The sequence below is a fragment of the Sylvia atricapilla genome, chromosome 2 (assembly GCF_009819655.1).
Source record: "Sylvia atricapilla isolate bSylAtr1 chromosome 2, bSylAtr1.pri, whole genome shotgun sequence".
In the NCBI taxonomy this organism is placed as follows: domain Eukaryota; kingdom Metazoa; phylum Chordata; class Aves; order Passeriformes; family Sylviidae; genus Sylvia; species Sylvia atricapilla.
In genome coordinates, this window is record NC_089141.1 from 33965561 (window position 1) to 33985578 (window position 20018).

The following is a 20018-nucleotide window of genomic DNA, read 5'->3' on the forward strand; positions in this document are numbered from 1 at the left end:
GCTCTGATTATATCAGGCTGCTAGAAAATTCAGATCTGGATTTATTCCTTACAGCTGATTTGCATTTGGAAACTTCTGGATCTGACCCAGCATCACTGTAAAAGTAATAATAACAGTGTTCGAGTTCCAGGTCTGAAATGTGGGGCATAAAAATGAGGACTGGACCATAATTCAGCTTGCCAGTGCCCAAGCATGAGTATCAAACTGAATGACACACAGGATTTATTCAGGAGAATTAAAATACTTTTGAATTCCCAGTTTAAAAAACAGAAATGAATTTTAACTGAATTTGTTCTGCTTTTATGTGCAATCTAAAACTAAAAATAAAGGAGTGCTAAGTCTGAGGAATAGGATGTTTAAATGTGACACATTCGTTGAAATATGGAAAATACCTTTCCATTCTGACAGCACTTATGTTTTGTTGGCTGAGTTCTGATTAAACCGATTTTGGCATTACAACTTATATTTTATCAACAGATTTGCATGTTGCAGTGCAAAGGACTAGACAGTCATGTATTATTCCTTCATCCTCTCTGGAAACCCAAAAGGCTGATTAGTTAAACCAAATTTCTGTTCATCTGAAACCTTTCTGTGTGTCCTTTTGTGCTCATTAAAAATAGATGGAACTGGATGAGATTCAGAAAACAGGTAGGTATTTCTTGAACTTTTGTTTTATGTGCACATTAAACTGCAAACCTTTTTTTTTTTTTTTTTTTTTTTTTGTTATTATCCCAAATTTCCCTAATCTTCCTTTCTGCAAATAAACTCCTTCATTCTTAATCCTCTTCTAAATTGCTTGGAGATATATTGGTCATCCTCCTTTTATGAGAATTTTTGCACCCTTGGAAAAAGCTCTTTTATCTCAGAGAAGCCACATGGTTAAACCATGGATGGAATTTGGGATTTTTGCATCCTTTTTGCATTCAGAATGCCACTGCAATTTTCTTTTTCCTGGGAGCTGTAACCAGGGCACCTGTACATCACTTTGTGTTCTTCTTACCTATAGACCCTGTCACTGGGTCCTTGCTCCCAGCCATGTAAGGCATAAGCTGCTTTCCTCACTTTCATTGCCCTCTATGTCCTGTTTGTGGCTGACCTTTGCCTGTGATGACTCAGCCCCATAATTTCCCTTTTGTTTTCTACTTCACTGCTTTGAACCACAGTATTTAATGTGAGGACCCTGCTGTAAGTACCTGGACAAGTGACCTATCACCTCCCTACAGATTCTTGTTCCCACTGTTCCTTTACATAAAACTGCTATTTTTTTTTAAAGTCTTTAGTCTCTGCCAGTCAAAGTAAGATACTGCACTGCTTCAGCAGTCTCAGTCTCTATTTCTTTTTTCTTTATTGTCTATGACTTAGCTCACAGGTACTTGGGATGTGTATTCTGGTATTGCTCTGTGTTTGAGTATCACCATAAATAATGCTGTTCCATGCCTCTAGCTTTTGCAGCATGGGAAAATAATAATATCACTTAAAAGTGAAGGCAAAATGAATAATTTAACAGACTGGTAAATGTAATAAATATGCTTCTTGCTCCTGGTGAATTTGAGGACTTGCCTTTTTCCAGTACTGTCTATTGATGCAGAGCTTCACCACATAATTAACTTATGTTGGGTTTTGTTTCTGCTTGGTGTTAAGATGTACTTTTTAAAGCATCCTCTCTAGGATGAAAAGGTACTTGGAATTAGAGGTCTGGTGGGAACTCTGTCTGAAAGAAAGAAATCACATAATCATCTAGTCTTCAAAGGTCTAAAGACAATCAATACCTAAGGATTAGATTAGCCTTTTGAGACCTGAAGCTGGTCATTGACTGGAGTTACTCATCTGGATCAGCTTGCACACCCATTTATTAACATCTTTGAACTATGGTCTTAGATATTAAAAAAATCTCTGACTGGCTCTAGAGGTGAAACCAAACCCAAATCTTTTAAAATCCCTAGTGTTTGGCTGCCATTTAATGCCTCCTTTTACATATGCATTTAAATTCCTTGTTCTGATTCTTGTTCTTCAGAGGTAGTTTGTAGCAGCAGCTCTCCTGTGGCATGGAGCTGATTACAATGAAAATCAAGTCAGATAAGTCTGTGAACTTCACACTTTCTGTAGTGCTCCAGCTGGGCAGAAAATCAATGTTCTTAGCAACTACAGCAGTGACACCCATTTGGATTAAGCAAGTATGTTCTAATCTGCAAATGAAAAATGAGCTGGATGCTGATATGTTCATCTTAGTGTGAACTAAGAGTATGTGAAGGGATGGAAACTTTTTAGTGCTTAATAGAAATGAATTGAGAAAAAAAACCTTCTTTTCTTTTTGGTTTTCTTTGTTCAGTTGATTCCATAATTTTATTAAACATATCTTACTAACTCATGTATTCTTTAATAATAATATCTGCTGTAAAATTGTCTATGACTAGCTTATGTTAAAAGGTGATAAAAATACAAGTCACTGGAAATGAATACAATGATTTATGGCTTCATGTATTTTCTGTCACAGAGATAAATGTAACCTAATATTCTACTAGGCAGGATTCATCAAAGCAAATTCAGAAATCTTAACAGCTAAATTCATAGCTGGTGCATAGGTGAAGTCAGTTATTACCTAAATTTCAGCCACATCTTCCTGTCTTTATTTTCTTATTGAATAAACTTGATTATACTGTTAAACATTGTTTATGTTTTGTGACAACACAACTGGATTACAGAGAAAAATTAATTTTGTTCCCCACTAATATAATGTTAATTGCCTTTTATATAGACACATTGATTTAATAATGACCTTGTCTATTAACTTCAGCTCTATGTTTATCTTTTTGTCTTTATTCCAAGAAGTAAAGAATTGCTTGACTTTTGATGTATAACATAGGTTTTGATTTCTGTCCAGCATTTCTTATTTAACCTAATCTTATTAATTGTAATACTAAGAAACAGCTGTAGCTTTATTTTTTTAGTGTGTTGGGGTTTGTTTTGTTTTGTTTTTTTTTCATGCAGCTTCTGGAGAAGATGATGTATTTAGTTGGATAAACTAAAGAACATAGTCCTGTTTTCTTACCAGGTGAAATCAGAACCAAAACTAATTCCTCATCATGCAGAAACTCTTAGGACAATCTGTGAAATTATTGTGAGCACTGAGGGCAAGTATCCTCTTTACAATTGTGAAGTCTGAACTGAGGGAATTTGACTCAGGAAATTTGAGCAATCTATTTGGAAAAAAAACCTTTTTCTCTATTCATGATTTGCAAATCCAAAGATTTGGATTTTTGCACCCGTTTTTATGTCTTGAACATTCCAGGTTTTAGCAACCTATTTGAGCTGTGGTTCTTTGTGAGAAAGCTTCCAGCCATGAGCGCTGTCCGAGCTAAACCATTCAAGTTTTATGATTAAGCTGTCTTATATCCACGATTGGGTGAATTCATGTATAAAATAACATCTCCTGGCACTCTCATGATAATTTTTCTGTGGTGGTGAATTTTATTTTAGGTGCTATAAAAGACTCTCTAGGCACTTATATTTCATAGTTCCCAATCTTTTCACATAAAACATAGATTAGATTCTTACATTATTGGTAAAAGGTAAGTTAAAAAAGAAACAAACAAAATTCAAATTGAAATGTTTTTTACATGGCACACTGATAGAAACCAGGTCTTTATTAGCCTGCATTCAGCTATGCCCACTGCATTGACTTCTCAGGAAACTGGTCTACGTTATCATGGGGAAATCAATGAAGTTTGCTGCTCAATATGCGGTATCTGTCAATAGTGCAAATAAAACCTGTCTCAGACTGTGTTGGAAAAGTAACAGAACAAAAATAATGGAGGAAAGTCAGTTGAATGTGGCAGATGTACACTGAGATTTTGGGATTCCTAGATTCAACTTACATCTCACTCACAAACTTCCTCTGCGACCTTGTCCAAATCAAAAGGAAGACTTTAGATCATTAAGTGAGATTTAGGTAGGGGTTTGTGTTGTATAAATCCAAGGCTCTGATCCTTTAAGACATTTCTTGGTCTCATGCATGTGTGGAAGATATTGACATTTTTAGGAGAGAAGAGCTGTTTGTGGTTTAGAGCTGTGGTTGCACTAATGTCCAGCACAGCATCACCTTATCCCCAACACTGCCAGAAAACCCATTGTATTAGTGATATCTCAAGCATCAGAAACTGTTAAAATTTGCCCAGAGAATTACAGAGAATGAGAAAGGGCTTGTGAAACAGTCCTTCTAGCCTCAAAGGAAGGACTCTGAACAAAGGACCCCTTCCAGGTAGTCTGGGGTCCGCTGGCTGAGGCACTGAGTCATTGGTTCCTGCTGTGCCTCTTGTTGTTTGACTGGTGCGACAGGTCCACATGCCCTTTGGAATGCAAGACATGGGTGCCAGTTCACAGCCTAAACAAAATTAATACTACTTGGCATCTCATGAAATAAAGAGCAATTAACAGAAGTAATAAATAATAAAAAGCCCCTGACAAAACCCCAGAAAAATGTACCTGATCTGTAGTGCAGAAATGACAAAATGCTGTGGAAATTTTTTGCTAAAATTAGTACAATTGAATGAAAATAATCAGCTCAAAATGGCATATCCTGAAATTACCCATGGCTGAAAGAAAACCTAATGACATATTTCAAATCATGTAGTGTTTTATATGAACTTCATAAATAATCATCACTGCCATATGCGCTTCCCATAACTTTTAGTATGTTAGCTCTCTCATTGTTTGGTGAGCTAAGGCAATATGATTAGCTATTTTTCTGAAAAGGCACATTTAATTTTGTGTTGCAGCACTTTTGAAAGTGTTTATACGCCTATGGAGGTGGAGTGGCAACAAGTTTTTCAAATACAGAGAGCAGTTAGGTAGTGAAGCTCTCTTTGTTTCTTTAGAAATCTGAACACTTTACAAATTGTTCTTTTCATCATTTTGAAAACAGCGAGCATTGCAATTACAGCTTCTTTTCCTTCCAATCCAATTCACTACTTCACCAGACCATGCTGCATCAGACCAGACCTTCATTAACATTGTTTCACACAGCAGAAGTAATACATTCACTTACTTGTGCAAGTCTTGTTGTATTTAGGGTTCTCTTGAGGAAACCCTTCCAACCGGCACTGGAACCTGTGCTGCCAGAACTCCTGAAACCATGGGTTCCGATGGTTGGTTTCTGGCCGAAGCTGAAGGTAGTAATCATCAAACCATTTCACGTCTGGAGACTGCAGCTTGATTGTTATCCCACCAACAGCTTCATTCTGGTACCCTTCTGTCACATCATACCTGTCTGCCCAGCCGTCACTGCAGGGGTAGAGGAAAGCATTGACCATTCAAAGGAATAACAAAAGAGCTTCCTTATCACTGAAAATCAGAGCCTGAGAGCACACACACTTGCAGTTGTGCTTCTTGTAAAGTCTTGTAAAGCACCTGTCAATTTTCTGGAGGTAGAATTCAGTGTTTTACCTACATTTGCCTGCTATCAGCACCTTCTTCTTAAGTTTTCTATTCCTCATCCTCCACGTCAGGTAAGTGAAACAACGTCAAAAATCACAGATCCTGAAATCTGCTGTGTATTAAATGCATCTCTTCATCAATTAACCTCATTGAGCTGTGTGTGGAGAAAACCTCGGATTCAGTGTTTCCCTGACACTGGCTTGATACTACTCTTACCTGAGAGGATGTGACTTTGAGGACAGGACCTCTCACTGTGCAAAGGGCAGGACTTGTGCTGCAGACCATGTCCATACAAAGAGCCAGCAGCAAGCCTTGAATAGGCTGGCACTGCTCAAGCAGACACACCAGAACAGTGACAACACGACATTGTGTCTGAAGCAATTAATTCTCTCTGCAGACATGGCTAATGAAGCTGGGAAGAGCATTATGCAGATCCAGGTGTTGCTCCTATTTCTTTGTTGCTTGTGGCTGGAACTTTATGGAGTTGTGTGATACTGTACTGCACACAGAATTTTAAAACCCTTCTGTTAACCTTTCAGCTTGCAACACTAACCACAAGGAGACAGAAGCAAGTGAAAACTCCTTTCAAATAAAATGTCATAAACTTCTCAGGGTAATTTCCCTCCCCCCATTTTTGCAATGGATTTTCTTGGAAGTACTGCATTTATGAAGTTTCATTCAACCCTAAAATTGTACATATCTCAGAGCATTTCAGATTTCTTCTCTTTTATTGTGAACAGGATATTTCAGTTTTTCAAAAGCCCCAGGTCTTACAGTCAGAGACTTGGAAAAGAATCTCAGATTGGCATTCCACCCCCCCCCCCCCCCCCCAAAAAAGTCATTGATATTGAGTATAGAGAGTAACTTTAAATCCTAGAAGTAGAATAATTGATGGATAAGAAATAAGCTCAACTTGTCTTGTTTTTAAACTTCATGGTTTGTTGAAAGCTAGCCCTTTTGTAAGTTAGTCATGCTGCAAGTGATGTAGGTGACCTTTATGTGTGTGGATCTGTTGCTCTATTTTGATCATTCACTGCCTGTGTTAAACTTTTCTTCTGTACTGCAGAGCAGGCAGGAATCCTGCTGCAGACACCTGGTCCCCAGCACGTTCCTTGTGCTGTGCACTCAGCTGTCCTCATACAAAGCAAAAACCCTCAGAGAGTGACTCCTGCACAAGACACTATTTCAGCAGAGCCTGGACTCTTACTACATCTTCTTAGCACAGCTGCAATGTAAATAGCAGCATCACTAGGGGGAAAAATTATCCAGTGTCTGGAATCAAAATGAAGCAACCATTAAACATACTTCAGATTTCAAATGCACTGATTTACTCAGCACAGAAGAGTAAAATATGCACCACAAAAGGAGAAAGATGAGCATTGCTGTTCAGCTTGAAGATAACACTTGGAAAATTTACCTTCCATCTTAGGGATTGACACAGATGTTTACATCCCCAACTGTGCTCAAGTTGCTCAGTAAGACACACCTCACTTCCACCAGGGAGGTTTACTGGACAGAGTTAGTTAAAACCTGCTATGGGTTGTTTTGTGATAAAAGCCACAAAAGGTGTTTTAAACTTATGATCGATTTAACCTTTTTTTAAAAGATTCGTCTTGTTCTTTGGCAAGTTTTTGGGCAGTTTTATCCACCCTCAGGAAACCTGACAAGTTTTTGAATATAGGAAGGTTTGATAGGTTTTGTAGTGTGGGATTTTATTTTTTTTAACTGGGTAGAATTTCAAAGAATTAAAGCCATGCTGTCAGTATCCCAGCTTTATGAGTTGTCTCATAGAAAACCTAGAAAAAAAGTCTGTTTTCTTGCAATTAATTTCTTTATCATTTTCAAAGGAGCACTTTTGCAGATCTAATCCAGCAGGGTGCTATAAAATTGACAGTAATACTTTGTGATTAGCAATCCCCTCTAAGAAGATTTACAACAGAGATACCATTTTATACCTTTAAATTATTAAAAAAAGATGGCAATGGCAACTTCACATTACATAACCCTCCTCAACTTTTCTGCGAGAGGGCTTCTTAATTCAACAGAGCTGCTTCACATTCAAAGAAGTGTTTCAGCTTAAGTTCTTGAGCAAAAGGGGTTTAGGAATATTATATAAAACCTGCTCAAAGTGTGTAGTGTATAAACAGTGTTGTAGAGATAAAGTCTAAGATGGATAAAGTGGCAAAGAAAATTATAAACTACTATCCCAAAGCTGGTGAAAGTGGAGTAGATATGCAGGAGAGAATGATTATTTAAAAAAATCTAGTTGTTAGTTTCACAGATGAAGGGTGAACCAAAAACTGAGATGATCTAGATCTAGGCTTGGTTGAATTAACTGAAGATTTATAGTTTAAAGAACCAAACATATTTTGCTGCTATTTGTCTTCAGGTACCTCAAAAGCATCAGCAAAAAGATCACAAATTGTTTATCATATTGAGATAAGCATTCAGGGCTTAAGCTGAAAAGAGAATGACTCATCTTAGACACCAGGAATGTTTCCTCACAGTAAAGAGAATGAGGAACCAGAATAGCTTGAAGTGAAGACGCTTAGGGGTGTTAGAGAGCAAGACAGACAAGCATTCATCTGATACAAATGGCCCTGCCTTGGTGAAGGGATGATAGTAGGCTACCTGACTTCTTGGCATCCACCATACATTAGTAGTTGTTCAGATTTGACATATGTCTGGAAATGATGATTTTGTAAAACCCAGAAGATTAGGAAAAAAATTCACAGAAAGCTAAAGCAATAACTCCTTCACAGCTTCCCCAGCTTCTTTTTTCTTATTTCTTTTTTCATTATTGTGTTTTTTCTTTCTCAATAGTTGCTATGGGGAGCAATAAGAAAGAGAAACTTATTTAGGCTAAATGATGTGTTAGGCTATACACACAGCTAATTCCAATGATGCAGTCAAGGAGTGTGCAGTGGGTCAAAATTACTCTAAATGAAAATGAAACTGTTTTATCTCTCTTTAGTTGGGTGAAAGGAAGGTTTTTACATCTAATCCGCAAATAACATTATCTCAGTATAATTAAGATAATCCTTTGAGGTTTTAAGACAGAAAAGAAATTCTGCATTCCCTAATTTAGACATTTTGGTTGACAGTCTCAACTAAAAACAGGTCTGGCAGTTTAAGGCCATTTGCTCAGTTTTGAATATCCATAACATCAATCTATAATGTTGGCCCTATATGTTAAGACTTGTGACTTCCATAGTCCAAATGACCTTTGTCAAGGGATATGAAACTCCAAAACTAATGAGTCAATGATGAGATATCATATTTGAACAACTGCAAAATTATTTGCACAAACTGAAATGCCTACACACTAAATACACACAGATTTAATGTTTAAATATTACAAGTCTGTTATATCAGATATAGGGTTAATAATATTGATTTCAATGAATATTGTCAGATTCTTGAGAAACCTTTCAAGAAAGTAGGGAAATTCTACCAGATTTTAGAGACAGCTGGAGTAAAAACATTTCAAAGTGGAAAATCCTGTGCTCACAAAGAGATTAAATAAATACTATAATAATTGACTATTTTTCCACTCAGTACCACAATATCCTTCAAGAACAACTTCAGATTTAAGTACTCCTGAACAATGCCAATGCCTATTACGGTTTTGTTCCATTCCATTTCATGTCAATATCCTGACAGAGTTGGAACTTTGCTGTTCTGAGAATCAAATGATAGAAAACAATGCACAACCTGTGATTAACTATAGTCTGCTTCAAAATCATCAAGAGCATATGTTGGATAGTACAAGAGGGGCAGAACAAACAGGTACACTGTGCAAATTGACAGTCCCTGAAACTACTGCAGCCCTTTACCATCACTATTTTGTGAATATTAGACAATCAACTCATTTTTATTTTATTGTACTAACAAATTAAGCAACGGTGAGTTGCAAATATGATTTTTTGGCTATTAGAGATATTTTTGTTAGCTGCTCACTTTTTAAAAAAAGGTTGTCATTGATACTCTATCAAGGTGTCAGGTATATACTATCAAGATCTATCCAGTACTATTAAGAATATGCTATCAAGATATAAAGATTTTTTGGGAACTAACTAACTAACTAGCTAACTAACCAACTATCTAGGATGGTGGAATTGTCTGCTCTAGGCTGCTGCCAGTCCTGGGTGGGAGAAGGTAGCAGGGAGAGGTGTAGTGTTAAACCAACTACAATCTGGTGGACATCCAGAACACCAGCTAGAGGTGTTGTTCCTGCAGAAGCTCCTCCCCATGTTGCCTGATGCCTTGTCTTTTTATACCAGTTCTTTAGAGCATTGAAAGCTGCAGAGATGTCTACTAGTTTGGTCCATTAAGTGATTTGCTATACTGAAAGAAAGTTTTCAGCTCTTGGCTCTGGACAAATTATGATCAGTAAACCACTGTGAATTAGTACCAGTGAGCTGGCAAATATAGCTTTAGGATTCCTGTGAAAACCACCTGGAAAATTCAGCACACATTCTAAACCTCTATTTCTAAGACTGGACAAAATACAAAGAGACACGTGTACAACGAAAATAGATTCCCTTTTGCAAACTGTTCCACTTATTTTCTGCACTGAAAATGCAGCAGGATATTGGAATCAGTTGAGCTGATTCCTTTTTCTCTGAAGTCCCTTTCAAGCTATAACTAACATTATTACAGTTAATGAGTGCATTCATTAGGCTGTAGACTGGTCTCTTTTTTGTTATGCAAAAAATCTGTTTTTAGGCAGGCCACATAATAATGATGGCAACTGCTGTTCTGCCCACATCTAATCACTCTTCTGCCAAAAATCTCACCGATAGCATTTGAAAATATATTTCTCCACCTGTGTAGGAGTTTTTGTCTAAGTGCCTCTCTTTAATTTTCATTTCGTTGTATTTCTCTGCTTGTCCAATCTTTTTTTCCGTGTATTTTAACAGCTCTAAAAGTATTAAAGAGTCCTCACACTCTTCTCAAAGCACTATTGGTCTTGATAAGGTAAATTTGTTTGGTTAATACTGAGGGGAGGGTGGCATTGCTTTTGCTGAGCAGCTGGAAACTGATGCATTTTGATGAGTTCATTTTATAATAACTCTGCATGCAATGAATTCTTGTTTTTCTGCCTCGATTTTTTTTTTAGATTGCAGATCCTCATTGTTTTTTTTCCTTTTCATGCATACTATAAAGAGTAATAAATTTAAGGGTAATTCAAAGAATGAAATGACTTGATTACTTTAGGCATTATGGCCCACAGTTTTCTACAAGATGATAGCTAGAAGTAGCTATGCAGTGAATTTGGCAGACACTGTACACAGGGGATTACTGGTACTAATTACTTGCTGAGTATCCAAACTTCCCCAAGCTGAGAAAGGTTGTGATGGCAACTTGAGGGATCGGTAGCCTATAGCAACATCTAATTTGCATGAAAACAGAGTTTTGCAGCTGTGTTCATCTGTAGTTCAGAGCTGCAAAGTAATTCAGCCTGACTGTATTCAGTTGTACAACGAAATGCAGTTTGCAGTGTGTGACTCCTATTTTTTTACATTTGCTAGGTGTTAAAGCTGATCATTTTAACTGAAGTTATATTTATACATGTAAATCATGTGAGGTGTCCCCTAAACTGAAAGGAAATTTTGCCGGAAAACTCCGGAAAACGCCAAGAATACTCAAATTGTGCAATATGCTCTCTTGTTTCTCAAATAATTCTTTCATGAGGAGAAGGAAAATATTTGACATATTTCCAAGAAGAAAGGTATTTTGGATGGCCAGACAACCTGGTTTTCCTAGGATTAAATGCTAAACTGTGCTACAATTGAAGTCCCTTACTTTTTTACTATGTTCATTCTAGATCAATTATTTGTAAAGGCTTTGAGGTTTGTCTAGACAGAATAAACTCAGTTTTATCCAACTTTTCTCTGACAAGCTGATTTCTAAATTTCCTTTCATTCAGGGTATCATTCTTCCTGAAGTTCCCAGCTGTTCCTTGTCTCTAGGGACTCAGTGCTACCTTGGGATGCTCTGATAATACTGACGGTGTCATGACTTGGATGCTACTGTCAGTGAGAATCAAAATGAGAGCTCTGTGGACTAAAGATGAGAGGACAGTGATGGAATGTCTTCTTGTGATCTGTATAGACATAGGGATGTCCTATCCCAAGCTAATGCTTGTCCGTGTTCCAAGCAGGCAGTTCCCACACTGTGTGCAGTCTCCTGGCTATAGCTACCAGGAGAAGCTGATAAGCCTTCAATAAGGGGCAGTGAGGGAGGAGAAAGCAGGCTCTTCATGACAACATATAGTGAAAGGAGGCGTGGGAAGCGTTGTTCTTCAGGTTTTGCATTAGATAAGGGTCGTCAACGGAGAGTAACACCAAACGAAGGGACATGCCCTGTAGGAAAACCTAAAATGCATTTGGGAATGGGCCATCAGACATCAGGACTGCTTCCATCACTATTTTTTTGCAGGGTAAAGAGATTACTTCATATCCTTGAAGTGCATTTTCCAAATATGGCAGCAGCTTTTCTTTTCAACAATATTAATGCTGTTGAGTCATATTTATAATTCACTCTAAGCTCTTCAAACTGTAAACTTCTCCCAGTGACAGCCTAAAAGCCACTAGTTACATAATGTCAGCAACAGCAGAAAAACAGGAAAGGAAAAAGAATGGTTCATGTCTTAGCTACTTCAAATTCATATGCATTTACTGTGAAAATACTGATATTTATCTCCCCCAGAATGCCAAACTTCAGGGCACAGAAAGTAGTGTCCATTGCTATATTATGTAATCTACAAAAGGTATATAAACAAATACCAAAAAAATCATGAACAGAAATCGGGGCTTGGCCGAAACTATAAGAGAACACCTACTGTCTTGAAATGTGTCACAAAGCTTTTGCTGTACATCCCATACCTCTGGAATGGAAACAACTCTGGGATGACCCTAAATGCAGAAAGATCCTCAGTTTGCCCTACTGCAGCACAGATATATAAACCAGTGCTGCATTTCTACTCATGATTGCTTTCATTGATTCAGAGGAATTCTTTATTACATCAGGTCCACCAGGAGAAAAATAACCTATTCTGAATCAGAGTTATCTTATGATAGTAATTTATTATCGTTGCCAGTGGTGGAATGATTCCTCATTAGACATCCAGCCACCACTTTTAGGGACATGCAACAACAATCTATAAGATAAATTCAAACATAGTCTTTTGAATGAACAGATAACTGTGATAGTCTTACTACTTTAAAATATTTCAGAAATGGGCAAAATAATGGTTTATGTGAAGTCATTTACTTATTTGACAAATGCTACACGTATAATCATATGATTTGTATATATACACATATACTTTTTTTGCTATGAGTATATATTTACAGGATTTTCAGCCTGAAAAAAGTAGCATGCAATAATCTCTCATGTCTGTACACCAGCTATCATGTGCTTTTAACATGTATTTGTGAACTTATTAAACTATGCTATGAAATATAATTCAAAACAACACTTGAGATGTTACCTCTTATTGTTGTAGAATAACACTTTTAGTAATAAATACTGTACTTTGTGTATAAACAAGGAACAGTATGACTAAATCAGTTAAAATGAACTTATCTAGGTATTTTATAGAGAAGTAAACATTAAACAAAAATGAGTTTAAAATTTGGACAACACAATACAAAATTTAAAGAAGCATAAGTACATTTCATATTTCAATAGTTACTCTTAATGGCAATGTATATGTCAACACTAAACCTCATTTTTTTGGAGAGAATTTGTTTATGATTAATCAGAAACTATAGGATGAGCCTTCAAACAGGGAACAGAAAGATAAGGATTGTGTGTTAACAATATTATTTGTATTTTAGGACCTCTTTTAAAACCATGCCTACATAGAAAGTTTCCACTGGTCTAATGGTACAGAGGTAAGAACATTACTTTCTAAAACATGTTAAATCTTCAGACTTTGATGTATACTCTAGTAAATCTAGAGGGGCTAATATAAAATTTCTAGTTGAACAATGCATAGCAAATTCCACATGTGCAAAGGTTTTTAAATGACAGATGTTACATAGGATTTTTTCAGAGAAAGAATAAGTAATTTCAAGCCCATAAATGCAATAATTAACACACAGTTATATAATATAAAACACAAATAAATTATTATTCCCAGGGAGTCAGTAATTTTGATAATTTTTTTTAAGATCCTGTTCAGCAAATGGAGCCAAATACGTCAAAGGAAACTGAGCTATACCTAGAATAATGACACAAACAGTGTAAATAACTGAAATTCTCCTCCTGCTGAAATCAGCTGAAGCTTTGCTGCTGACGTCAGTCAGGACAGCCTCTTGCTCAGCTTAAGACATATCCCTCTAATTAATTCAGTGCCTGCCCCCAGACAGTATAATGGGTGACAACTAGCTCATCCCATCCACTCACATTGGCATTATCAATGGATATACAGAGAATAATAGAGCAGACTTATAAACCCTTCAACTTCTAAAGCTTAATTCAGAATAATTCAGTTGTCATGGGCTATAAACATGACGTTCTTCAGTCAACTGTTTGAGGAGGACTCATGACTGTCAGAAAAAGAACATCGCTAGATAGTCATTGGCTTCAGAGGAAGAAAATGTGTCAAGAACCTTGCAGTCTGACTACTTCTTGCTCTACAGCATTCAAAACCACCTTCTTGAAAAGAGTGTGTCATGTTAAACTTACTGACACCTCAGAGCTGTGATGCAATATGGACATCACAAGGTTTGAGGAAGAATTTGTCACTGCAGCAAATCACAAATCTTTCACAAGAATCAGAGCAAGTCAACACAGGAATATATCATTACATCTTGATGGCACAAAGTAATCTGAAACCAGAGTGGCTTCCATTGTCATCTCTTTAAGTAATTGAGTCTCTTTGAAAAACCTGGTCTAGTGGAAGGTGTCCTTTCCAATGCAAGCCATTCTATGATTTTGATTTCTTTTGCCAAAGCAGTTTTCATTTCTCATTGCTACAGATTTAGAACCATCATTTCCAAAAGCTAATCCACATCTATGCACTCAACTAATTTTATGTCCATTACTTGAGTTGCCCAGAGCTTGGAGTTAGACATTTTAAGTAAGTGACTGTAACTCCCACAGTGAGGGATTGGTTTCTGTGTCACAGACACAGAATCCACACAGACATGACAGAAATTACTTAGCTATGCTCAAACCAAAGCTCATGAAACCCAGAAATCTTCACCTAATGGTGTTCAGTAATAGTTTTTATATGCAGTCAAGGCCCAGAAGAAGAATTTGAATAAGTTCAGCAAACACCAGCTCACATGTTCTAGCATTTTAAAGGGAGAGGATTTATGTCAGCAACATGAAGCGATAGAAGTCTGACTTGAAGTGGTCTTTAGGATCATTTCAATTTGGGTGAAGGTAAGACTGTAAATCATAACATCTGTTTACTATACCACTTTCCAAACAAGTACAGGAAAACTTAAAAATTCACAGCCAGTGGCTTTTTTGCCATGTCTTGGTGTTTTGGTATGTCATAATAAAAAGTAATTTCTCTCAGCATAAATTTTGCTGAGTTTTCTTTACACTGCACTAACCTATGTGCAGCAGGAACATTTTTAAAATAAGGTGAGAGATCTCACAGATATGAAGCCCATTAGATCAGGATCATTAAATTTTGCCTACTTTCTCTGTTCAAGGGAGCCCGATTTTCACTGAACAGCACTTTTATGGCTCCTTTGTTGTATTGAGTTGACACAGATTTGCCTTAACAAAAATAGAATGTGGCCCATGGGTGGTCTGTACCCTAAGTGTGTAGTTTTCTTCTGCATTAGAAATTTCCTTAAAAATACAAGTAGTCAAAGTATAAAGTTGAAAAAAATGCCATCCAGAATATACTGAGAGAAAAAGCAAAAAATTGTGATAAGATGATCACACTTCAAGTAGAAATGTGTCATTTAACACATTATCTGTGTTTAACCGTAAGTCTGCAAGGAAAGGATTAGGATATACTTCTAACCTATTTTTGTTGGACTTACTGAAAACAATGCTTATACTCATGCAAAGTTCTTAAGGCATCATAATAGGCTTTTGGTTTCAGAAATGTGGCTATGGTTACCACCACTGAATCCTGCAAGTTAAGTTTGTCAGTACCTCCATGTCTGTCTATGACAACACAGTCTATCACTAAAACTGCTCATCCATCTACAAATTTTAAAATCTGGTTTGGGGAGTTTTGTCTTTAAATCTATTAAAACAAATCTTTGAAAATAAAGGACTTTTGATGGCCTACAGAAAAAACAAAACAAAACAATAGTGTGTTGGGGTTATGTTCTGTAGTACAATACCACAATTGGTTTTTATTTGACAAGTTCTTTCAAAAATTGCATTGCAAAATGCATTCCAGAATTAACTTATACACAGATCACATGGATGACATAAATTTAGGAAGTAGTGATGCAAAATCAGTATCTGATTCTTTTTTGTAAAATAAATTATAATTTCATTAAGTACAAGGTTGCCTGTCTTTGCAATTTTGCAAAGATTTTTGCAATTATATGTCACAGATTTAAAAAATCTGAAAATTCAAAAAAAATATTGTTGTTCGAAAACTGACATTTAAGACATAACTTGTTAATATTTCAGTGACATGAAAAACATAGAGCAAGGTGGTATGATTTCATCAGCAATTTTTTATTTCTTTCCTTAGTGTATCCATGTCCTAAACCAATGATAACTTCTGATGATAGAGACTAATCTATCATGATTTATCTGTTCATGCATAGCAAGTCCTTTTCTTGTGGTAGCACTCTAAGTGAAACTTCCAGCTGAAATAGCAAAGTATGTCTCCAACTAAAAAGGCTCACATATGATAACAAATTTTCTATCTATTCCTCTGTAAATGGCACAATAATTGTAGGGCTATATTCCTAATTTTAACTCTTATTTACACATTTACATTTAAAACACTTTCATTCCAGATTCTTTCTCAAGGGCAAGTCTCATGATGATTGCAACTGTTTATCACTAGCTTCATGGGCAACACAAATGCTATTTATTGCTGGGAGTAGCTTAATGAATTTTCTTGTTCAACTGTATTTGAGCCAAATCCTAACATGAATATTCCAGGAAAATTGACTCCAAATTTTATATATTGAAAGAGCATTTTCCAGAAATTTGGATGGCCTTGGTCATCATAAACAGAGAACAACAAAGCCTCTGCATCACAGCTTTGTTTTTGTATCTTGAACTTTTAGTTCCATAATTTGGTTCCCTCCTTTTAGTTCATTCTTTACAATACTCTAGGTATTTCATAAAATTTTATGAGGCCATCTTAGTAACATTGTAAATACTGAAGAAACAGATCTCTTTGTCAAACAAACAAACAAACAAACAAACAAGTAAACATCCAAAGCTAAAAAAAAATAATTGAAAGAGCTGAATCCATATCCATGTTGCCAAGCAACAGTTTTCAACTATGTAAATATAAAAATATAGAAGGAAATATTCGAGCCAAGTTGGTATCTATGCCAAAGCAGATCACGAAGCCATGCTGAGCATTTGAATCAGTGTCAGCAGAAAATCTTCTGTTTCCCTGGTTTGAAAGAAATGTTGATTGAAGGCATACACTTGCTCTCCTGAATAGGAGAAGCGTGATGAAAAGTGAAGTGAGAAGTGACTCTGAAAAAGGTTAATATTAGTAGGTTATAGTGCCTAAGTGTGTTTGAATTACAAAATCATATAAATTCCAGGAGAGCTTCTGGTTGTAACAACAAATTTCAATAGCAGCTTGTTTCCACAGAATGATGTAATTTAAATTTTGTGATAATAGACTGGTAGAAGCTCTGTTTTAAATAGAATTATGCCAAGGAGAAAAAAAAAGAGAACTTTTTTAAATAGAAGTTTGCTTAAAAATCTTTTGTGTAATAACCTATTGCTAAATCACTTGATGACTTCAGAAGCACCTACAATAGTAAGTCAATGGACATACCTGACCTTTTCAAAATAAACTTACAAGAACTTTTCAAAAATGCACTGTATAGTCCAATACAGCAGTCTCAGAAGTTTTAAGAGGAGCAAAGGGAGGAATATGAACAATAAAATAGAAAAAATCTCAATTCTCCATGTTGAGAGACATTTAAAAGTTTAGTAGATTCATACATGTAAATTTTAATTAATTTTCATTTCAAGATCTATTGAAATACTTTTTCTAGTCCATTTAACCCAAATCAATTTGAATCAAAGCTGTTGTGATTTTTTTACCACATAACTCTTTCAGAAATCTGGCTGTCAATATGAAACCTAGATATTTAAAATAGCTTTATTTGACTGCCACACTGTGATAATTAAATAAAAGTGGCCTATGTACACTGAGTATTTTATTTTATAATCTTTGAATCTGTATTGCTTAAAATGAGATACAATGTATGATTTCAGTACTTATTTACTTCTTTTTAATTTTTTTAAAAATTCAGTCTTAAAGACTGTCCTGCTTGTTCTTAATTAATTAATAACTATAACTTAGGAATATATTCACTTATTTTCATTTGCCAGTACTAGCCAGAACTCTGAGTGCCTCAACAAAGGATGCCAAGGTTTTATTGGATGATGATTCTTTAGTTCCTGTTGTATTCAATATCCTGGCATGAATATTTGTTTATACTACTTAATAAAATGAAGCAAATATTCATCATCAGATCTCTTTTTGGCATTCCTTTTCCTGTAGGTGTCATGCTGATATTATTTTTTAATAAAATCCTGTCTGCATCAATTTATTAATTGAAAATGTGAATGGACATGACTAAACAATTTGGTGGTTAGACCATTAAGCTGGGAAGTGAAACCCTTAGGCTGGAAAAAGACCTCTAAGGTCATTGGGTCCAACCATTAACCCAGCACTGCAAAGTCCACAAGTAAAATACATCCCTAAGTGCCACGAGAATATTGATGATTTCTATGTAGTAGAACAGAAATACTGATGAGACCCAAAGAGAAGTAGCTCAGAATAACTTCTAAGGAACTTGATGATCAACTTCTATCCTGACTGGGGGGAGAGAGGAGCTGAACATGCTTCCCAGGAAGGTGAACACAGTGGAGGTTTGTGCAATCACAGTCTCATGGCTGCTGGCTTGTCACATGTGAAATAACTGTGACATTCTACCACGAATTTTGGTTTAGCATGTTTCTCTAGAGATACGAGTCTCTTACTATCACGCTATCATCACTCCATGCATGTCTTTCCCTCTGTGATATCCTGAGAAACTTATGAATGGCCTCCATAATGCAAATACAACAGACCCATGGTGGTCTCAAAAACATGAACAAACACTGAAAATCAGCTGTTGGAGAGAGCAAAGCAGCCACTCCTTCTAGGTATGCTATACAAAGAGACACCACTGTCACTGAGGTGCTCCTGTCGTCTGTGAGGGGCAGTGACACAAAGCTTACAACAGCATTTGCTGACACTTGGCTGGCCAAGAATACATATCCATAGGAAACTTCTCCAGTGCAGTGGGACAAAAATTTAGCAAAAAATTTAGTATTGTGTGTGTTATGTTGCCATAACTTTGGTTTCCTTGAGGTTGTTGTAAGGACAAGAAGGGCAAAAAAGAAACACTGTTGGGTAAATAAATAGAAAAAAATCTCATCATGAAAAAATAATCTGAAATGATGGCAATATGTAGTAGGGATAGAACAGCAGTTCATGTGCTGCAGGTGGCTGGGAGAGCCCTTAGTCTGTAGACTGCATGGTACCCAGCCTTGAGGGGCGACTGCTTATTGGAAACACAGCTACTCCATAGTCAGAGACAAAAATATCAGAGAGGGACAAAAGTGAACTGTAATTTAGTCCATCTAGTCATGGCACATGAGGTAAAATTAGGTCTCCATGGCAAAGGTAGAGAGAAAGGCACACCATGTGTTTCTGCACATGGCAGGGGGTTGGAGCTAGATGATCTTTAAGGTCCCTTCCAACCCCAAACATTCAACAACTCCATGATTCTATAAACCTTCGTGTAAGAAAGCAGCAATAATTTTGGTCCTGAGCATAATAGCAAAGCACCATTTTCCTTAAATAGATAGGTGGCATACTGCATCACTTTTGGTTTTTTTAAAATTTCCTTAACTTACATTAGAAATGAAATTGAATAAATAATATGGCCTGGGGAAATGTAAAATAAAGACACAGTTAATACAGTGACAAACAAAAATGTCATTGCCGATGTAGAATTTTTCAGGAAAGAACCCAGCAATATACAGAAATCAGTTTTACTTTAATTCCTTCCCTTGATAACAGAGATTAAGTTGACTTTCATTTGGGAGGAAACACCTAAATGCAAGATGCTATTGATGATAAAGTGCCATCATAATTGAGATCTGAAGAGGCATCGTGCAGATGGATGGCTCCACCTAATGTTCAGGCCAGTGATGTCATGAAGAAGCCACTCTCCTCTGACAAGTTACACAATTATTTGGATTTTTTTCTTTCTCTCTGACAGTAAATCAGAAATTCCACTAATTCTATTAGGCTGGTATAGTGTAGGGTGTTAAAACTGCTTGTCTATCCACACAGTGTCAGTGTGGTGAGAGGTGTGGATTATACTTTT

At 36.3% G+C, this 20018-nt stretch overlaps 1 protein-coding gene across 3 annotated transcripts in view; it reads right to left on the reverse strand.

Annotated features, from left to right (window-relative positions):
- Positions 1-20018, reverse strand: part of GRM5 (glutamate metabotropic receptor 5) — a 501144-nt gene that overhangs the window by 322259 nt on the left and 158867 nt on the right. For all 3 annotated transcript variants that reach the window (XR_010746100.1, XM_066341299.1, XM_066341301.1), the window contains exon 3: positions 5045-5280. Coding sequence is in view for 2 of the 3 variants with exons in the window: in XM_066341299.1 (XP_066197396.1) it covers positions 5045-5280 (236 nt within the window). In the remaining variant the exon portion in view is untranslated. The remainder of the gene's footprint in view (positions 1-5044; positions 5281-20018) is intronic.